This window comes from Neovison vison, chromosome 1, assembly GCF_020171115.1.
Source record: "Neovison vison isolate M4711 chromosome 1, ASM_NN_V1, whole genome shotgun sequence".
Lineage (NCBI taxonomy): Eukaryota > Metazoa > Chordata > Mammalia > Carnivora > Mustelidae > Neogale > Neogale vison.
This window is the reverse complement of record NC_058091.1, coordinates 58,346,142-58,367,680: the sequence shown is the minus strand read 5'-3', so window position 1 is coordinate 58,367,680 and position 21,539 is coordinate 58,346,142. Positions and strand designations below refer to the sequence as shown.

Below are 21,539 nucleotides of genomic sequence, written 5' to 3'. Positions count from 1 at the left end.
CCTGAGATCATGACCTGAGCCAAAACCAAGAGCTGGATGCTTAACTGACTGAGCCACCCAGGTACCACTTGCCCAAGTAATTTGGGCAAAAGTTTGCAGTTTTCTGAATTTGCTGGCAAACCTTATCTTTGTCTGATAAGTTTCCACCCTCCTTGGGTCCCCATAGTCAATTTCGTAGCGTTTTGTGGGAAATATTGGCATCTAGCTATGAAGTTCTTTCTGGTTCAAAAGGAGGTCTTCAAAAATTATTTCTGTATTTCATAATGTTACTATTAAAAACATGCCTGTTCCCTTTCAGCCTAGATGGGAATTACTTTCTGTGTTTTTAAAACTTATAGGCCATCTTCTTTATTGGTCAAAAGATACTGAGCATTTGGATGATAGGACCATCTATGTTTTATCTTTCATTATTAATATACTTTCATTATTAATATAGTTACAGAGGTTTTTTTTTAGTAAATACAGATGATCTTTAGGTTTCTATATTTATATATTTTTAGAGGTAAAATTTATTTGCATTTTTAATACAGTTTTAATGCAATTTAGTATTTCCAGTATGTAAAGTGAATTGAGTTCCCCCAGTAGCAGCTGTAATTTGGCTGGATTGAATTACTGAATGTACAGTAAAATTACACATTTGAATATAAAGGAAATAAATGTAATCTGATGCTATATCTATAATGTTTTGCTGTATATGAAGTGACTGTATTGTATTATAAATATATTCAGATTCCAAATTGGACCTAATCATGAAAAGAATAATTAACTGACAGTTATATCTAATGTTATGAATATTATTGTGCAAAGTCTGGTTTTGATGATAAGATATTTAGCAAGATTGTCTTTTGGGATTTGAGACTCTCGAGAGCCAAGTCTTGTCTGCATGCTGTTGCCGTGTGAAACCAGAGCCTGGCTTATGGTCTTGAGGCCATTTTCAGACTCTCCCTAAGAATAAATCGAAGAGAGCAGAACTTGTAGTTAAAAGTAGAAGAATGGTTATGTGTGTATCACTGCTTGGTGCCATCATAATTACAGCAAAAAGAACAAAAAAAGGAAGAGCTAATATGGCCAAAGGGAAGTAGAGACAAAGTGGCTTTGGATGGGCAAGGCATCACGTGTTGGAAGATGATGGCGGAGTGGCTAACTGCTGAGGGGTCCAGGGCAGAGGGTGGTGACAGGAGTCCTCTTGTTGGACCCCCTTCAGACTTTGTAAGCCTCCTGATTTAGAGTAACTTGTACTGCCTGAGGTTGGATCAGGAGAAAGTGGAGATGTTGGCGGCTAAAAACTCGGAGTTTGGTTGAGATCTGTAAATAGTGAGCCTTGACTCCTAAGATCTTTCCTCTTCTTCTCTCCCTGCATGGGAGAATATAGATTTATACATTCTCTATAGAATACATAAATATGAACTCTGCCTTGGGATCCCTGTCCCAGAGGATAGTAAGGTTCTGGTTCAACACCAACAAGATGAAAGGACACCAAGACTGTGGAAACCCTAGAATTATTGAAGCTATACCAACCCCAAATCAGAGGATGCTTTTATTGGGAAGATAGTATGGTCACAGATTGGAATTTGATGACCTAATTTGAGACCATCATTGGCAGGTGACACCCAAGCACATAGAACTTGGGCATTTGACTGCCTCATTTTGAAATGTGAGGGGCTGCCAGGAGTGTGGTGTTTGAGGAAAACTGCCATTATTAAAGCCAAACCCAACCAACAGGAAAAAGAAACCTAAGGGAAAGGGGAGGAAAACGATACATAAAATAATAAATACCCTCAGAGAGGTGGGAAAATAATTACATCTTTGAAACAAGAACAGAATGCTATAAAAATCAGATTCAGAGGATAAGAAAGGAGTCTTGGAAGTTGTATGCTATCAGAAATGAAAAACTGGCTAGACTGGAAGAGTAGATGTAACAGAGGTAAATTCTTAATTACCATAACAAAAATTTTGTAAATATTGACTTAAAATCAGAAAATAGCACTGTAAGTGCACTATTTAGAAAAGCATAAATGTCAGAACAAATAGGTAAGAGATGGAAGGGGTTCATCCCTGGCAAGGACTGAGGTAGGACTGCTGGATTTTGTTATAATCCTATTTGATTTAAAAAAAAAAAAAGACATTTATTGCTTTGATATTGCTACTTATTGCTTTGATAAAAACTGAGGAGCATGTAATGAGATACTTACTTTGGAGATCATTTTGTTTAAAAATTTTATTGACAGTATAGAAAATTCTGCACAATATTTACTTTTTGTGGCAGTCACATATACCTCTGTGAGTAATACGGTCCCCTAAATCTTTTCATTCGTTGTTTTTCTCAGCACCGGTTTCTAGCTACAGTTAGGCATGGTTATTGTAAAGTTTTGTATACCTTCCTTATGCCTGGCTGGACAGACTTTGTGGTTTTAACAATCATTTATTGCGCATGTGAATTGTAAATGTCCCAATTATTTTGAGACAAGCCGCTCCTCACATTACAGCCGTGTACTTTCTGTATTGCTAGTGATTATGGGAGTGTTTTCTGTTAGACATTTCACACATTGTGGTTGTAATGGAATACAAATGTAAGGAATGGAACATTCGAGCACTAAGCAAACAGACCTTCAGGCTGAAATGGTCTCTTTCCTGCACTTCCTGACTTACAGACTTTTTTTTTTTTTTTTTTGGTGATAAGTGGCCTTCTTCTTCTCTTATCTCTCATTTATAACCCTGCATGACTGTTGTGGCAACATGGACCTTCAGAAAATTTTAGAGCTGGATGATGTTTTAAGGGACCATCTTCTCCACTTCTGTTGCCTGGAAATTGAGGAAACTGAGTCCAGGAGGAAGGAGATGACTTTCTCAAGATTAAAGAACAGTCCCGAACTCAGTATGCTCATGCTGCTCTGGGCTTACATGGGCCCTGAAGAGAAATTTTTGCTCACTTTCCTTCAAATCTCCTTTAGTTGTCGATGGTTTTCTCGTGGATGTGCATCTGAAAAGAAATGCTTTCACAGATTTCCAAGAAACGTTCTGGTGGGAATGGTTGGGGCTGTGAACTTCTAGAAAGATTTTAGGTTTCTGTTTACTGTGTGAAGTTGAGGGTTTTGTTAAGAGGCCGAAAGAGCTGTGACTCCTGCCTGTGGATCAAAGCCTGCAGACCTTGGGCTCCAAGTTCTTAGTGTCAGCAAGAATAGGGACAGGATGAGGGAGGAAGAAGAGAGCAAGGTTGTGAGGACCTTTTCTGTCCTATTGTTTTCCTTTTGGTCGGAAAGGGTGAGAAAGTTACTGAACATAACTGGAGCTATTGAACTGAACTGGCCCCAAGCTGTCTTAATTGTGTGAGAGAAAATCTGTGGTGTTTAGTCCTTCAGAGCAATTCTCATCATGGTGCTGGGGACTGCTGGCTGCCATTGAGGTTCTGTAAAATTTGATTTTTGTACCTTCTCTGAGCTTTTTTTCTGCTGACCATTGTCCTTCTAACCTCCATCCAGGCCCGGCCCTTCCATTCTCACCAGAGCTCCTTTTTTTTTTTTTTTTTTTAATTTTTTTTTTCTTTTAAGATTTTATTTATTTATTTGACAGACAGAGATCACAGGCAGGCAGAGAGGCAGGCAGAGAGAGAGGAGGAAGCAGGCTTCCGGCTGAGCAGAGAGCTGGATGCGGGGCTCAATCCCAGGACCCTGGGATCATGACCTGAGCTGAAGGCAGAGGCTTTAACCCACTGAGCCACTCAGGCGCCCCTAGAGTTCCTTTTTTATTGGTGTTGTACATACTAATGGTTGGCTGATTAAAGCCACTCACAGTAAGGTGTCGATGATTACTCTGTTACTCCTCCTGCTGGGATATGTGCCTATATTCCCAGAGCTGCGGGAGAAATAAGAGGGGGCGAATCTTCAGTTGGTGGGAGTATGATATGTTTTGTAACCTTGTCTGCCTTGTATCCTCATTTTACAAATCCTAGGAACTCCTTGACTCTATGATCTGTCTTTCAAGGAAAAAAGTTAAGAGAAGTTTCATCATTATCAAGGGTATGTCAAAAAGTGCTCGATGTCATTAAAGACATGGAAAAAACACCAAGTTTCCATCAATGGATGAATAGATTAAAAGATGTGCTACATACACACACACAAGAATATTATTTAGCTATAAAAAAGAAGGAAATCCTGCAAAAATTTGCAAGAATGTGGAGAACCTCAAGGGTGGAATAAGTCACAGGTACCAGATAAAGATCAAATACTGTGTGATCTCATGTAGATGTGGAATCTTAAAAAAACCCCAAACAAACAAACTCCTAGATACAGAGAACAGATTGGTGGTTGCCAGAGGCAGGGAGTGGGGTGTGGGGGGGTGGGGTCTGAAGGGTTGGGAGGGAGAAAATGGGTGGAGGTGGTCAACAAGTACAAACTTCCAATTGTAAGATAAATAAGTCTTGAGGATTAATATATAGCATGGTGACTGTAGTTAGTAATACAGTATAAGAGAATAGGTCTTAGGAGTTCTCATCACAAGAAAAAAATTCTAAGTATGTGCATTTATGGATGCTAACCAGACTTCATGTTGTGGTGATCACTTTGCAATACATACATATATTAGATCATAATGTTGTACACCTGAAACCAATACAATGTTATATATTCTTTATATCTCAAAACAAGAAAGAGAGTATGTCAAGGATATCTAAGTTGAACTGTATAGTAACTATTAAACTTGTAAATGTCCTTTGAGTATTTCTTTTTTTATAGTTGTTTCTTATTGAAACTAATGAAATAAATATTTCTATTTATTATAAAAATAATTTCTTTAATAATTCTGTTTATTTTGAATTGTCTTTCTTTCAGAAATGTTTTATTCCTTTTCCCCATGAGTAAAAATATGTTCAACCCATTGAAAAACAAATGTAAGCATTTTTTGGTACATCAAATGTTTATATCTCATGATAATGATGTAGATTAGGGTTTTTATTCGTTATTCTCATCACCCGCCCTACTTTTTTTTTACCCCCATTGGCCCCTTTAGCAGTGTGGTACACCACGCAAATGTTTTTAAATGCGTAAAATAAAGTACATGACATTATAAAGGAAAACCAATTATTTTGAAAATCATTTACAAAATAGTTAAAAAGCCTGTGACAGAGTAATCTTTGTGTTTTATGAATACATTCAATATTGTGATCCAAGGTTGGTCCATAACTGTTGTGAGGGGATGAAGAGCCAAATGATTTTTCAGCTGTAACATGAAGTGAAAATGGCTGTGAGTTTTGCTGTAAGACAGCCAAAATTACTACCAATCTTGTGTTTTATGACTTATGTTTGTAATAAAAGGAGATGCAAATTTTTGTTAGGGTTAATGAGATAGTTAATTTTTCTTCCTGTCCAAGTTCATGGACCCCTTGCTTTGTAATAACCCCTGAAGAAGCCAGTGGCTTAAGAAGAGCATGTATATCGGTACAGCAGTGTGCCATGAAGAGTATTTTTGCAAACAACAATTTGAAATGGTGTCGCTCTCGCCATCAAGAACGACCCGGAGGCACACAGGGTGGCAAACTTCTTTATTGCGCTCTCTTCATAGCCTCTCCTCCTGCGCCGCGCGCACCGCGCCGCAGCGCCGGGAACCCGTGCTGGTCCACCGCTCCTGCGGCCCCGCGCTCCTCTCCTACACGAAAGTTCACACATATATATATATATACAGTTTGCACCAGCCAATGAGCAGCCCTTACATGCAGCGTGCGCATGATCATTCCCTTCCACCAACTACGGGGCACGCAGTGTTCATGCACCTCTTACATAAGCTGTCAGCCAATCACATCTAGTTACTCAAAAGCACATGCGCCATCTTGTTCTTATTCTGCCAGCGTGGCTCCCGACAAAATGGAAATAACTTCTAAAAAATATTTATTTTAGAGAGAGAGCGTGTGAGCACAAGTGAGAGGGGCAGAGGGAGAGGGAGGAAGAATCTCGAGCAGATTTTGTGTGATTGTGGAGCTTGACCTCACAACCCTGAGATCATGACCTGAGCTGAAACCAAGAGTCAGGAGCGTAACTGTGCCACCGAGGTGCCCCTAAAATGGAAATAACTCTTCGTTGAGCCCTCCATATGCCAGGCACTATACTGGGCATGGGCAACAGAATTGATGAACTCAACAGTTTTGGTGTCCATCTTCTGGGATATATTGACTATTAGAAGAAACATACCAAACCCCAGAATGGACAAATAGTTGGATGTTTACTTGCTAGGGGATAAAGGTCCTGAAGTGCTGTCGTCATGTATGGGGAAGGGGCCTGAAATGGATGATAGTGGTGAGGGAAGCCATATTTAAATTGACACTTGAGTATTGACTGAGGGCAGAGATTGGCCCACAGAAAAAGATGAATGAGGACAGGGACTGGGAATGAGTGAGCAGAGACTGTGCCTTGAGGCTGGCGAAATAGGTAGTTTACACTTCATTGAGTAGTATTTTTAATCTCGAGTTTGATGGCATACACATATTATTTAGTATATTAATGAGAGCTAGACACTTATGAACATTTTTTATTGTTTAAATCCTAAACATTTTCCCTCACCCAAATTCCCATTTGGCACAAATTCAAGGAAAACCTAAGGAAAGTTGAGAAAGTGCTTGGCTTCTCCGCCTCCTGAGCAATTTGAACAGAGATGTTTGCAGAAATGCATGCCTTACCTGGCTGTTCCTCGGCAGATAAGTGCTGTCACACCTGCGGATTTTAAGGCCACAGGCTCCACAGCCTGGCAGAGGCTCCGATGGAGTAGACCAGGATTGGGCTGTGCACAGAGGCAGGAATGTAACCATTCTGGTCAGGGCAGTTGGGGAGGGACTTCTCTCTCCACCATTCCCATACTGTTTGTCTCTGCTTTTCAATTTGACTCCATCAAAGCACACTTTCCAGTGGACGGGTACATACATCTTTGTGACTCCAGACAACATGCATGGCTGGTTTATGAATCTTAAGCACCTTTGAAGGACATGCTGAGTCAACGAGAAATAGAAGTGACGTCTGATTCTACACATGGAGACCACGACGAAGGGTCACAGGCAGGTAATGAACCCTTGCTTAGAATGTTAGGGCTGCTTAGATTTTTGTCCAGTGGTTGTAGACAGGAAACCCAGGCATGACTCAGTGAGCCAAGAATTAGTGTGAAAATTCCTGAGCAACACATTCTAAATGAGGTTGTCCTCTGGGTGATCTTGGAATTAATTTTTTTTCCTCTGAATATTATGAAAGGAGTTATTTACATGTAAAGAATCTTACAATGTCCGTCATGAACAGCATTTTGGAGATATGTGTTCTGTTTAAATGTGGTTCTGTTTAATGTGTTCTTTTTTTTTTTTTTTTAAAGATTTTATTTATTTGACAGAGAGAGATCACAAGTAGACAGAGAGGCAGGCAGAGAGAGAGAGAGAGGGAAGCCGGCTCCCCGCTGAGCAGAGAGCCCGATGCGGGACTCGGATCTCAGGACCCTGAGATCATGACCTGAGCCGAAGGCAGCGGCTTAACCCACTGAGCCACCCAGGTGCCTCTGTTTAATGTGTTCTGTTTACAAAGGTAGATCTTTGTGGGTGGGCCACTTCTAGTCTCACAGCTTCATGCAGGGCCTGGCAGTGGAAGCATGTTTATGACTATCAATGTCTGGGTGCCAGCGTCTAATGATACTCTGAAAATTATTCGTCACTTTCCTGTGATGTAAGATTTGCCCAAAAGTGGTTGTTGTCTGACAGTCATCGGGGGTTAGAAGTCACCCTGCCCCCAGCACTGTAAATGGGTTAGCGAACTGTATCCATGGTGCTACTCCAGATTTCCAACACTGGGTAATGAATTAGTGTTGGTGGTGTGGCTGCAGTCATTTAATTTGTCCGTTCCTCTTTTGGTTTGTTCATTCACTCAATTTCCTATCTGCTGGTGCCAAGTTCCATATAGACTGCTAGGAAACAAAGACAAGTAAGGCAAGACCCTTGCTTATGGGTCCTTGAACACAGTGATTCAGCGCAGTGTGATAAGAGCTATAATAATGTCCCACATGGGATGCTGTGGGACCACAGGTGAGGGGGAGTTAACTTCTGGTGTCTTTGCTCTTTCTCGGAGGGTCATTTTTCCAGAGGAGAGCGTGGAAGAGAAAGATTCTTGGCCAAGGGAAAGTGTGTGTCATAGCAAAGGCATGTTGGGTGACCATGTGGTGAGATGCCATTTCCATATTTATAGTGTTTCTCCTTTCTCACTGCCCATGGCGCCGTCCGTGGCCGGCTTATGGCTCTGAGTATAGCCTCTTTACAGGCTCTTTCCTCTGCCTGGAGTACCCACCCTCCAGCTCTTGGCTAGCCCCTTCTCCTCTTTCTGGGATCGGGCCCTGGATTAAATTGCCTCTCTTCCTACACACCTGTCCTGCCTGCCTGTCTGAAGCAGACCTCAGGCTGTCATCTCCTACCGCTTGTCCTGTTGCTTGTTTCAGCCCACTAGTCACAATGCCACTTGCTTCGGTGACTTTGTTGTTGATCGGTACCCCCGACTGTGATCTCCGCTAGGGCAGGGACCAGGATTTTCTTGTTCACCACTGGTCCGTAATTCTGTAATGCCTTGCACAGTGCCTGGCCTGTGGGGATGGTAGATCCTTACAAATGAATGTGTGTATGCATGGACAGATGTCACTTAAAAAACAAAGCACTCTTCATGTATTTGCTATTCCAGTTTATTCCTTGAATTTGAAGTAATTCTTAATTAGGCATTTAGGATCTTAGTTAAGACTTTTATTCAGGACCTTTAAGAGATAAGAGAAGATAGAGTTATTTTGCATCTTGGGAGGAATGACTTGAAAAAAATTAGCATCTTTAAATTGAATATATATGGATAAGAGGCATTCTATTTGGATTACTTAGGTTATAAATTAAAGGGATTTTCATTAATTTAAAAATTGAATGACAAATGCATTAAAAGGACTTACTCTTCTTTTTTTTTTTTTAAGATTTTATTTATTTCTTTGAGAGGGAGAGCGCACACACGAGCACTGTAGAAGGGCAGAGGGAGAGGGAGAGAGAATCCCAAGCAGACTCTATACTGAGCACAGAGTGGGACTGGACCCCAGGACCCTGAGATCCTGACCTGAGCAGAAGGCAGATACTTAACCTACTGAGCCACCCAGGTGCCCCGAAATGGACTTATTCTTTATGGTAATTTTATACAATGGTTTATTATACTATATGTTTATTTGTACTTCTTAGTTCTCAGACATTTGATAATTTTGATGATTTAAGTTATCTGTGCCCTGAAATTTTATTTTTATAATTAATATCATTATTTAAGCCCTTTATCTTATATAAATCAGTGATGTTCTCACACTGATAGTCTTCTTTTTATTCAATACAGTATCAGTGCGGCAGACATTCTCCATCCATGGCTTCAGTCTTATGTCATTTCCCTCTGCTCCTTCTCTCAGGTTTTATCATCCATAAAGTGGCTTCATCTCTGCTACGTCTCATCTGTACTCCTGTTTATCTCATACACGTCACATTTACCACATGTTCCATAACGTAGTACCTACCTATGGGTTATTTTTATTTTATTGGATAAGATAAGATTACACAAAAAAATTTATTTTGTATATTTTATAGTAGTGGCGGGTGGAAGATGCTGTGTAACATGGCACGCTGAAAGAAAGGAAAATCCAAAGGCTCTAGTGATTATGACTGTGTTCTGCGTTCGGCCTCCTTGGAATGAGAATCCCTTGTGCATAGTCTGTTAATGCTAGTGGGTGGCTGACAGACATACTGGCTTCAGCCAGGGGATGGGTGGTTAGCAAATTCTGATCTGTTCATTAAGGAGATTTGGCTCCCAAATCTGACCTTCCGTTCTCTTTTTGAGGAAATGGGAAAAAAACGCGTTTGTATACTGTTCTGAAGGTACGATTTTGATTATCTTTATTTGTGAAGACAAATTTTGGTTTACCTGCTTGTTTGTTTCAGTCATTCATTTGCTAAGTGTATATTGCCTATCTATTATATCCCAGGTGCTCTGCTGGTCCCTGGGCGTGAAAAAATGTTTTGGTGTGATCAATGTTGAAATTAGTTTGGAGTGAACTGTTTGAGGGAGAGGACGATGTGAAAGAAGTCATGTGTCAGCAGAGACATACTTTGTGGTCTGGTAATTTTTTTTAACAAAATTGCTACTGGCGAGAAAATGATGATGATTTGCACTTCTGACATCATTGCTAATGTTGGGTTTCTGGGCTTGGGCTCTTTGTGCTGCAGAGGCAAAAGGCGTTTTGAGAGGCTTAATTTCACCGGAACGCTGCACCTGTTGTTGGCTATTCTTGTGTATGAAATCCAGAACCTAGAGTCACTTGCTTTCATTTCCTTTTCCTCCCCCCTCTTTCCGGTGTGGAGGGGGTCAGGGTAGTCGCACATGTGAAGAGTCACCGCCTTCTTCCTTCAGGGTATGACTGTAATGCCCTCGAGAGCAAAAGTGTCAGGTCCTTCTGTTGCTGAAAGACTCCCACAGGAGCAAGCAGCAAGATTTTGAGGCCAGTGTTTGTGCCAGAGTTTGGGATGGGGTAAGGCGGGACCAGCTTTCAGCAGCTGTTGCTGCTACCTGATACTTGGAACTTTCCTGCAATTGAGGAATAGCATTTCCTCTTGGTTTCATATGATTTTTGGCTATGGCTCTGAGGAAGAGAGGAAGTACTGTATAGTATCATTTACTTTCAGGGAACGGACTTGGAAATCTCTGGGCTCCACGTTCCTTAAGGCCCTGCCCCCAGGGAGCTGCTTTCGAAGGCTCACAACTGCAGGAAGGGAAAGCTGTGGGGCTGGGAGCTGGTTCCGGAGTTGTGAACGTCCAGAGCGAATTTGTGTTTTGTCTGGTGTCACGAAACTCCATTACTTCATCTCTCAAATGAGAGATGTACCAAACATTGGTACAGCTTAACTTGTAGGAAGTTTGCAGGCATCACTGAAATAAACATGAAGAAGCCTTGAGTTCAGAGGTCCCTGAAGCTGGTGAGTTTTTACCAGGCAGTTACATTCTCATGTTCTAGTGCTCCCCTGAGTTGGCAACCTCCAGGGAGATGTTTTAGTCCAACATGCTCAATTTAAAACTAAGTTGACTATATTTGCTTTGTTTATACTTTTGTTGATAGACAGATTTACTCATGGACCTTCTCCAAGGGGAACCATTTTATGGAAAGTTGAGCTTCATGTGGAACGGTGCACAGATGACCCCGAGCTCCAGAGTTGGGCTTGGCCTCTTCTCCACCAGAGCCTGCCTTGGGATAAGAGGGCCTGACTTTTGGTTTTGCCTTATTTCTGGATCACTGCTTTCTCTTTTGTACCTTCTGGAATTGTTTCCAAGTTCCACCCTCCCATCTTCCTCCCTGTTCTTTGTGACTTCTTAGAACGCTTTAACAATAGGCTGCTTGTGTGTTTCTTGCCTTCTGCGATCACTCCCACCTTGTTTGCTCATCCTCTGCCCTCTCCTTTCCCTTTTACAGGCTCCAGCCTGTCTCGGTGCCTCGGCCCGATCCCCGCGGTGATAGCAAGTGCCACAGCCTCCCTTCTGTGGCACTTGGGTTGTGTCACTCTGCCTGGCTTGGGAACTGGTTCTCAGTGCACTGTGTGGAGCAGAGCAGGTGCTCAGCGAACCCGGCTTTGGGTCCTGGGACCTTGTTGCTAAGTGCTGAGGCTCATAAATTCTTGAGTGATAACCAGTACTGGCTTTTTCTGTTCCTCACCTGGTTACCTCTTGGAAACTCTATCATCTCAGAAATCCTGGAGCTGATTGAAAATCTGCCTGGTCAGTGCCTTGGCCTGGGTTCTGCCTCATGATTACCTGGATCCTTCCTTCAGAGCCTCCCCATGCTCAGCCCTGTCACAAGTAGGTGATGACACCTCATTCCCAAGTTGGGAGTTTGGGTGGGTGTGCCCATAATTAGACGGGACTATCTTTGTGTGGTATCCGCTGCAGGCGGAAAATGCAGATGACTCACACATGTTAATACCCGTATCTCCTGAGTGGCCAACATCCTCAGCTTTGCATAAGGGCCTAAGAGCTCCAGACAGCAGATGCTGGATTGAGATTGTCACTGCAAGTGACAGAGGGGTAAAGTGTTATAAGGCCCGCGTCTGGATCTGTGGGCTGGTGTGCCTTATGGTTGTGACTTAGGTCACTTTTCCCACTGAATGTTTTTATTGCTAACAATAAAGAGTAATCCCCTGCTTCTCTTCTTCATATGTTCTCATGAAGCATGATGGTTCTAGAACCTTCTGAAACTGGGGAAGTTAGCTTCACCCTGCCAGGAGATGCACTTCAAGCAAACTCATTTGCTGACCTTTGTCCTGTGGACCAGCAGGTTGCCTCTGCTTTTAAAAATGATTCCACCTTTGTATTTCTGGAAGTGTCCTTGTCTGGCCACAGTTCTCTTCTCCCCTGTGGAGCCCCTTTCTGCAGTTTTGGGGTCTGCCCCAGTGCTGCAAGTTTTCACTTTGCCCCCCGCATAGACCGTGCCATCTCTCTTCTCTATCAGGTGGGCCCGTCACACATGCTGTGCTGTTTGGATGTGAGAGCCGGCTTGGGTCCTCTTGCTGTCCTGCTCTGCTGTTAACTTCTACTCTGGTGGTGTCTTCCGCATCAGCTCCTTTCTCTTTCAGGAAGTGTTCATTTATTAAGTCCTTGCAGTGTGCCAGTCACTGTGCTAATGGATGGCAGCATTTCTTTTTCACCTGATTTATAAAAATAGAACATGCGAAACATTCAGAAAAATCACTTCCATTTTCTTTCTTTTAAAATAACGTTTAAAAATTCCACTTTCCTTTTAAAATGTTTGTGTTGTTTTATTCATCTCTTTTGATGTCTCCTTAAATAACTGTTCCTGCTCCTTGCAGAACCCTGGCAATGACCTTCCTTTCTTCTGCTAGAGTGGGATGCTTGCTTCTGGAGTGGCCATCCCAGGGACCTCTGCCTTCAGCAGCCAGTCCTGCAGGGCTCCTTCTGCTGGCCTGGCAGATTGGATTCTGGCTGCTACAAAGCCTCGGCATTACTCAGCAGCCATGTAGTGTCAGCCTCTTCTAACACAGATGGCTCTCAGCTCCTGGGCCTCACCTCTGTTGATTCCTGGCCGTGGCCATTTCTGTTCGGAAGTAGCATAACTGTTGAGAAACCCTGCTACACGTGTGTGCACACATACACACACACACACCCGCAGGAGGCCTGCCCTGGGAGGGAACCCCAGTTTCCTACTCAGACCTCTACTCACCTATCGGGGTGGAGTGAGTGGACATGTGCACCTACCACCTCTCTCTACCCATCTCGTTAAGGGATTTGGTGGTACTCCTTCCTTACCTCTGAATCTCACTATTTCTGTACAGTTTTCCTGAGATATCTGTAAGAACGTTTACAATTTAATCCTCAAATACAACTTCTAGGAATTTTTCTCTTAATTCATCATTCTAAGTAGGTATTTTTGACTATTTGCATGCTAGGAAGTAAAACTAAGAATACTTTAAAAAAATAGGGTATCTTTCCTCCTTCACTGGCCTGTTCTTTAAGTTTGCACCTGAGGTCAGCCTCTGCGTGATTGGGGATAAATTCTAAGCTCTTCAGTGGTGGGCATTTTGGCTTAATTCTCTCTAATGTAATTTTGTTGATTATAATGGCATTCCATTCCATTAATATACTAATATGGAAACAAAGGCATGATTTCAGATTTTATTTATATCTTTGTGCTTTGGAAAAGCAGTCTCATGAGAAATCACTCAGCCCATGAAATACCATCCTTGATGTTACTTTTTTGGTTTTGCTTGTTTTTAGAAAAGTTTTCCTGGCTCTTCCCCTTTGTAATTGTTTTAACCGTACTAGCAGTAGCGTTTTGAGTATTTTTAGATACGTTATTAAAGTCATGTGAAAAATCCTTGTCATGTCAGCATGTGGATTTTGTTAATCTTTAATGTGGGCAAGAAATAAGGTAGAGGGGCATCTGAGTGGCTCAGTGGGTTAAGCCTCTGCCTTCGGCTCAGGTCATGATCTCAGGGTCCTGAGATAGACCCCGCATTGGGCTCTCTGCTCAGCAGGGATCCTGCTCCCCACCTTTCTCTGCCTGCCTCTCTGCCTATATGTGATCTCTGTCTGTCAAAATAAATAAATAAAATCTTTAAAAAAAAAAAAAAGAAAGAAGGTAGAATTTCCTAGCTAGAAAAAAGAAATGAGTTAAAATATCCTGTTACACTCTTTTTTTTTTATTAGAGAAGTTGTATTCTAAACAATAATTACTCTGATGAAAATATGAAAGGGATTGAATTCGACTGTGAGAATCTTGAGGGGCAGAGACTATACCATTTCTGTAATGCTGTGTAGATGGTATGGACAAATAGGGGAGTTAGTTCAGATGGTGGAGACCTGTGTAAACTTCATGAAGATGATGAAATAACCACCCCCTGCCCCTTTTTGGCATGGGAAATGTTTAAGGATTATGAGTCATTGGGAGTTGTAGATATTTTAGAAAGATCACTCTGGGGAATCTGGAAAGGTGGATTGGCGTGGGGAGAGCATGGAGGCAGAGGGGACACTGCAGGTGGCTTTGTTGGGAGATGGAGTGAAAGAGGATGTGGTTGAGGTGGGCGGGAGATGAAAAAGGTCATGGATTTCATGGGCAGTTCCACCATCCCTCATGTGTGGTGAGAGTAGTTTTAAAGAACTCTGAACACCAAAAGGTACTTTCTTTGTACTTCATTTAACAGTAAACTTGAGCTTGACCTAAATTCATTTGTTGGTGAAATCTGACTTGAATTGCTAGGGCGCTTTTACAAAAAGCTCTCCTTATCTCACCATTCATGACACACACATATTTCTGGCAGAACTATTAATACGTTTGCTTGGGGGGGGGGAAATTGCTCTGAATCTTGCTATTTTGTTTTGTTTTAACATCACATATTCCCTCTTGTGCTCTATTAATTTGGCTCAAGTGGGAAAAGTTCTAGTTCAGTGAAACAACTGGTTTAAGGGTTTTGGATAGGGGTTGTGAAGCTCTGTTTGACCTTATGTTTACACGGTAAGGTTGATAAGACTGACAGAGTAAATATGAAGAGACTTGTGGAAGAAAAGAACATTCCCAGCTGGGAAGACTCCTTGGTTAACGATGACACCTCCTCATTAGCTTGAGAAGATATGATCTCTCTTGAAGATATCAGAAATGTTCATGAGATGCTGCATGATTTATCGAAAAGGGCACAGCCTAGATGTTTGAAATGCTGCTTGTGTGCAGGATCTTGGACTGAATCACGAATCCCTAGGAAAAGAGGACAGTGGAGAAATTTGGACATGACCTGTGGGGTAGTTCTTAGTGTTGCATAAGGGCTAATTGTCTGGTTTGACAGTCATCCTCTGGTTATGTAATATGGTAATTAATGTCTGGGGAGGCTAGGTGAGGGGAATATGAGAACTCTTGGTACTATTTCTACACCTTTTTTGGTAAATCTGAAATTGTTTCAGGTCCTACAATAGAGAAAAACAGTTGCTCGTCATACCAGGACATGACGTCATCATCCCTGCTGCTTTTATGTGGAGAATGTCTATTAGTTGGAACATGGTTTTCTTGGAGATTCGACGTCTGTAATAGAAAGTCCAGTAAAATTTCAAAGTCAGATCTTCTCCCTCTCTAATTTTTTTTTTTTTTTTAAAGATTTCATTTATTTGACAGAGAGAGATCACAAGTAGGCAGAGAGGCAGGCAGAGAGAGAGGAAGAAGCAGGCTCCCTGCAAAGCAGAGAACCCGATGTGGGACTCGATCCCAGGACCCTGAGATCATGACCTGAGCCGAAGGCAGAGGCTTAACCAACACTGAGCCACCCAGGTGCCCCCTCTCTAATTATTTTTAAAGCTGACTTTGTTTTTATCATAAGAAGATTAATTTAGCATTTTGTGATCTGAGAAAAATGTTTGATTCTAGCCCAAGTGCACGTGGAAGAATTACTCATTGAAGCCAGTAGTGTCTAGAGAGTTCTCAGGAAGTGCTCTAATGTCAGTGTTCACTTGTACTTGGCCTTCCTGGTGTTGGACAGTGTGTTTGTCGCTAGATTTTGTCTGCTGCTTTGCAGGGTTGGATGTAGGTTCATTAGTTAGGACTGACCGTTACAATGAGATGTTCAAAGCCAAGATGGTTTGTAGATAACAGAAAGGTTGAAGAAAATGTGTGCCTTCCACAGCAAGGTCAGCTCACCAGTGCCTGACCTTGTGGAAGCTGCTGGGCTTGTGCCTCCCCCATAGAGAGAGCTTAGTCTCCCAGTGGCTGTCTTGCGTCTATATCACCTCCTGGAATTTCAGCTGATTCGTTCTGTGATTCTCTCTCCAGTCCAATCCTTTCTTTCCTTTTCGATGAGACAGTAGACCTAGGCTGGCAGCCAGTTGCTGTTGAACTATAATGGAGCTAGTGGTATGTACCAAATTTGATTATTGCTGTCAACACTAGATTGAATAAGAAAGTGCATACCCTCAACAGATACTTGCAACATAAATGGTCTATTGATTTCCTAAGAACTAGAAATGAGGACAACGTGTAATCTAGCAGAAAGGGTCTGTGGATAGAGTGGGTTCTCATATTACAAAACAATTTTAAAAAGTGCCCCCTGTTAGATCTTTTTAGAAGAACTTTCAGATGCCTTTGATAAGCTGATCGTTGCTTCTGATTTTGTTCACCATCAAGCTTTTATAGCAACTCTGATAGAGGCTTTGTGCTTGTGTTTGATCGATGGTTTGCTTTTCTTGCATGGAACCTACTTTAGAAGTTGTACTAGATGACACAGGCCATATTTGCTCCTGAGCTATGATGACATTTCCACTTAGCTTAATATGAATGTTTTAGATATTTCCCACAATGGAAAGTTCTATTTGACATAGGAAAGTTCAGCGGCTAGTTTCATAGTTAGCTGTAGGCCAAGAAATAACTAAAACAATGGATTACATAGAGCTGCCTTGGGACATGGAAAATTTCTTAGGAGAGGGATGAATCATGTTATTAATGTATGTTGTAAGGCCTGAGGTCTTATATTGGAAAATAAAGAAAAAAGTTATTTTTTAAAGCTTATGGCATTTTTGTATTTTCTTTGTCATATTTTATATAGGTTTTATTTTGTTCATTTTTCTTTTTTTAGGGATCAAGAGAATGAAAATCCTAAAATAGGTTGTTTTAGGAAAGAGATAGTTAACATCATTGTACATGAATTTGTTCAAATGGAACATGAAGTCTGAAAAAAACTGTAATTCCTCTGAATGAGATTAGATAATCTCTTTGCTTTAGAAAAAACCCGATAACCTCTTTAAGTTAGAGTTTTTGAATTTAAAATTAGGTAATTCTTTGAATTAGATCGGATAATTCCTTTGAATTAGAATAATTATTGTCCTCCTCATATCACATTTCCTTTTTACTTGAAGTATGGATGATACACACTCTTGCATTAGTTTCAGGTCTACAACATAGTGCGATTAGGTAATTGTGTATGTTATACCATGCTTGCTATTGGTAAGTATAGTGACCATCAGTCATCATACAAAGTTATGACACTTTATTGACTGTATTCCCTATCCTGTACTTTTCATTTCTGCGACTTATTGATTTTATAACTGAAAGTTTGTACTTCTTAATCCCCTTGGCCTATTTTTCCTACCACCCCACCTGCTCCCCTCTGGCAATCACAGGTTTGTTCTCTGTATTTATGAGTCTGTTTCTATTTGTTTGTTTGGTTTCTTAGCTCCACGTATAAATGAAATCATATGGAATTTATCCATCTCTGTCTGGTGTATTTCACTCAGCATAATACCTTCCAGGTCCCTCTGTGTGGTTGTAGATGGCAAGATCTCATTCTTTCTTAGGACTGAGTAGTATAGATATGATATATCTATATATGCCACAGCTTCTTTATCCATTTCTTTATCGAGGGATCCTTAGATTGCTTCCATATTTGGCTATTTTAAATAATACTTTGATAAGCTTAGGGGTGCATATATCTTTCTGACCAAAATCCCATTTTTAAGAGATAAGGGGAAAATATTGCTAGTATCTAGATCCTGACCTGTTCTTCTTGGTTCCCTTCAAAATTTGTGAGATTCTCAGTTGTGAGCCATACCTGGTCTAGAATGTCTTCTTATACATAATTAGGGCTATTCAGAGGCTGCTTTAGTTGATTCTGTTTGCTTATTATTATTATTTTTTAGATTTTGCTTATTGTACTTTAGAGAGAGAGATTGTGTGTGTGTGTGTGTGTGTGTGTGTGAGTGAGCTGGGGGGGGAGGGGCAAGGAAGAGGGAGAGAGAAACTCTCCAGCAGACTCTCTGCTGATCAAGGAGCCCCACATGGGGCTCCATCCTGTGACCTGGGGCCAAAACCAAGAGTAGGACACTTAACTGACTGAGCCACCCAGACACCCCTGAGTCTATTTGTATTTATGAGGAAGACCCAGATGGAAAGACAAAAGGAAAGAATGATTTGCCAATGATTGAAATATCATATTTACCTTGAGAATTTCATCTTAAATGTTTTCTCGAGCAGCCCTTTGGTAGAGAAAGAAGGGCCAGTTGCTCTAGCAGCTTCTTACTGGAGATATGATTCAAAGGGCAGCGTTTATTTAGCTGGTATGAACCCGTACAGCTGTGCCAGTTAAAAATGTTGACACTTTTTCATACTGGTTGGAAAATAGCCACCGTTCAAGCCAGACACCATAAGGTCTCGTTTCCACACTGTAGCCAGTATCCATTTTAAGTCATCCCCATGCTTTACTGGTGGTTCTGTATTTTGAGTTGTGAGTCCTGCCTACAAGAATGGAGATGTTTTTGGACCGCTGATAAAATTGCGCTTTGGTAACCACCAGGGATATCAAACCACAGTGAGATGTCCGTTCATACGGACTAGGATGGCTGTAATTAAAAAGGCAGATAATAATAAGTGTTGATGACTAGGTGGGTAACCTGGAACCTTCATACACAGCTGGTGGGAATGTAGGGTGGTGCAGCCACTTTGGAAAACTGTGGTTTTCCTAACCAACAGAACCTCTGCTGGTTCTTCCAAAATGTTAACCACGGAGTTACTTCATGACCTAGCAGTCATAGAGAGAATTGAAAACACATCAACGTAAAAATGTGTCCGTGAATGCTCATAGCAGCATTATTCATATTAACCAAAGGTTAAATACAACCCAAATGTCCATCATCTAATGAATGAATAAATAAAATGTGGGGTATTTATACAATGGAATATCATCCAACCATCAAGAGACATGATGTAATGATACATGCTACAATGTAGATGAACTTTGAAAACATACTAAATCGAAGAAGGATGTCACAAAAGTCCACATATGCTATGAATTTATTTATATGAAATGTTCAGGGAAGGAAAGCCTATAGTGACCTAAAAGTAGATTTTCATGGTTGTCTAGGGTTGGCCAGTGGGGGAGAAAACAGAGAGACTGCTTTTTGGGGTGATGAAAGTGTCCTGAAATGCATTATGGTAATAGATGCATATAACTCTGGGACTATAGTAATAATCCTGGAATTTGGTCCTTTAAATGGGTTAATTACATACCGTGTGAATTCTATGTCAATAAAGCTCTTACCAAAAAGAATTGGCACTTGGGTGGCTCAGTCGGTTAAGCATCTTCCTCTGGCTCAGGTCATGATTCCAGGATCCTGGCATCGAGGCCTGGTTGGGCTCCCTGCTCTGTGTGGAATTTGCTTCTCCCCTGCCCCGCCCCAATCCCCAGTGCAGTCTCTCTCTCTCTCAAATAAAATCTGTGTTTAAAAAAAAAAAAGAAAAGAACTGGGCTTTGACCATATGGCATAGTCTCTGGCACTGTGCCTTTGGCGGCTTTCTCCTCAAAACAATCTGAGGAAACAGGTGGGGCCGCTGCTCCCATTTTACAGGTTTGGAGATTGTATTAGAAAGTATTTTGCCGGAGTCCTACAGCTTCTAATCTAGAAAACATACAGAGATAAGGAGGAGGAGAGTGGGGCAAGTCCTGGCAAGTTTTCTTGATCATACCTTAGCCAGTAGTGGGGACAGAGATGGCTTTTACTTTAAGCCCCTGTGTACCCTGGCAAAGGTACATATTCCACGGTATAGGAAAATCTTTGCTTCTAAGTGAAAAGTTTCTATTTCAAAGCAGGAGGGAGAGAAAGAAGAGAGAAAGAAAAGGGCGAGGCACTATGGGTCATGATTTTTCTCACTTGTTGTGTGTGGATAACCTGTGCAGAGCAAGGGAACCCAGCACATACACAGAATCAGATAGACTGGAAAATATGAGTCAAAAGTTTTACTTCTTATTTTATAACTCTATGTAGCGAAGCTTATTTTTCCCCCCACAATAGTATTGTGTAAGGGATTAAGCAGAAATGCTTTCGAATTTCATTTTTCCAAGGTATATATGCATATTAAAGGAAAATAACAAGTCCAATTTATTCTTTGAAGTATAGTTAATATATAACCAAACTCTTCAGCCCCATTGGGCACCCCGGGCAAATGCCTCTATTTATATATACACAGTAGGTAGGGAGGTGGGTGGAGGTGTCCCTTACCAGCCAACACTGTCAAAACAGGAAGCAAAGTTATAATCTCCTTGTAGTAGATTAGAAACATTCAGAGGCCCTGAGTTGTGACAATTAAAAAGAAAGAAAGAAAAAAACACAAGACAACAACAACAACTGTAATAAAAAAAACGACCTAAGGAGTTTTCACTGACTGCTAAGTGTAACTTCCTGTCTGGTGTGCAGAAGAGGCTGGGCTCGGTTTAGTCAGATCCTCTCATGGGAAAAATAAAAGCCACCCCAAAACAGGACATCCCAGTGTGCAGTTCGCAGGCTGCTTTTGTTGTCCACTTCCCCTGCATCTTTTTTCCCTCGTCACTCAAGCCCTTGCAGGTGATGAGCGGCCCGGCAGCCTCCCCGTTTCGGTGGAAAAAGTGCAGACTTGACTTTCCAGGGCCAGGAGCTCTCCAGGCCTGCAAGCAGTTACTAGGTAAGTCTGTCGGCTGGCATGATTCCCAGCCCGGGAGGTTTAGAAAAGGGGACGACAGCAAAGACCGGGATCTCCTAGTCACTTACTGAACAGCGGGATTTGTTAAGTAGCCGAGCTTCGAAGGCAGGGCCTGCCTGGTGAGGCAAACAGACCAGTTTGCACTTCCCGACACCACATTTGTCTAGACTGGTCTGCTTCATCCTTCCCTTCGAATGTGATTGTTTGCCCCTTACTGGCTTCTTTAGAAGAAGCACTCAGGGGTCTATAAATCCGCTGTGACAAATGTGCATCAGTTTACCTCCCTGTATTTTCAAAGTTGGTTATTACGTGGTTTGCCTATTTATTGTGTAAACTTTCCTCTGTGCCGTTGGGTGGTGACAGAGCTCATCCCGGCTGTACCTGCCTGTTTTATTGTACTGGCTAAAAAGATATTTTCCCTTTTAAAATATGTGGTGTAGAGCTGATCGAAGGGCGAAGAGGACATTTGTACTTTGAGAGGGGACCGTAAGTGATGGGGTTTTTGTTTTAGTACTGTGCTGTCCAGGAGAAACAGAGAT

The 21,539-nt window shown here is 41.6% G+C and overlaps 1 protein-coding gene across 7 annotated transcripts in view; it reads left to right on the top strand.

Moving 5' to 3' along the window:
* Positions 1 to 21,539, top strand: part of UTRN (utrophin) — a 510,470-nt gene that overhangs the window by 33,989 nt on the left and 454,942 nt on the right. For 4 of the 7 annotated variants that reach the window (XM_044247182.1, XM_044247147.1, XM_044247138.1 and 1 more), the window contains exon 1: positions 20,757 to 20,982. The exons of 2 other annotated variants lie outside the window; for them this stretch is intronic. In XM_044247182.1, the coding sequence (XP_044103117.1) occupies positions 20,772 to 20,982 (211 nt within the window). In that variant the 5' untranslated portion in view covers positions 20,757 to 20,771. Of the gene's footprint in view, positions 1 to 6,817; positions 7,041 to 20,756; positions 20,983 to 21,539 lie in introns of those variants that run through there. One more of the 7 variants, XM_044247172.1, reaches the window with a different exon arrangement.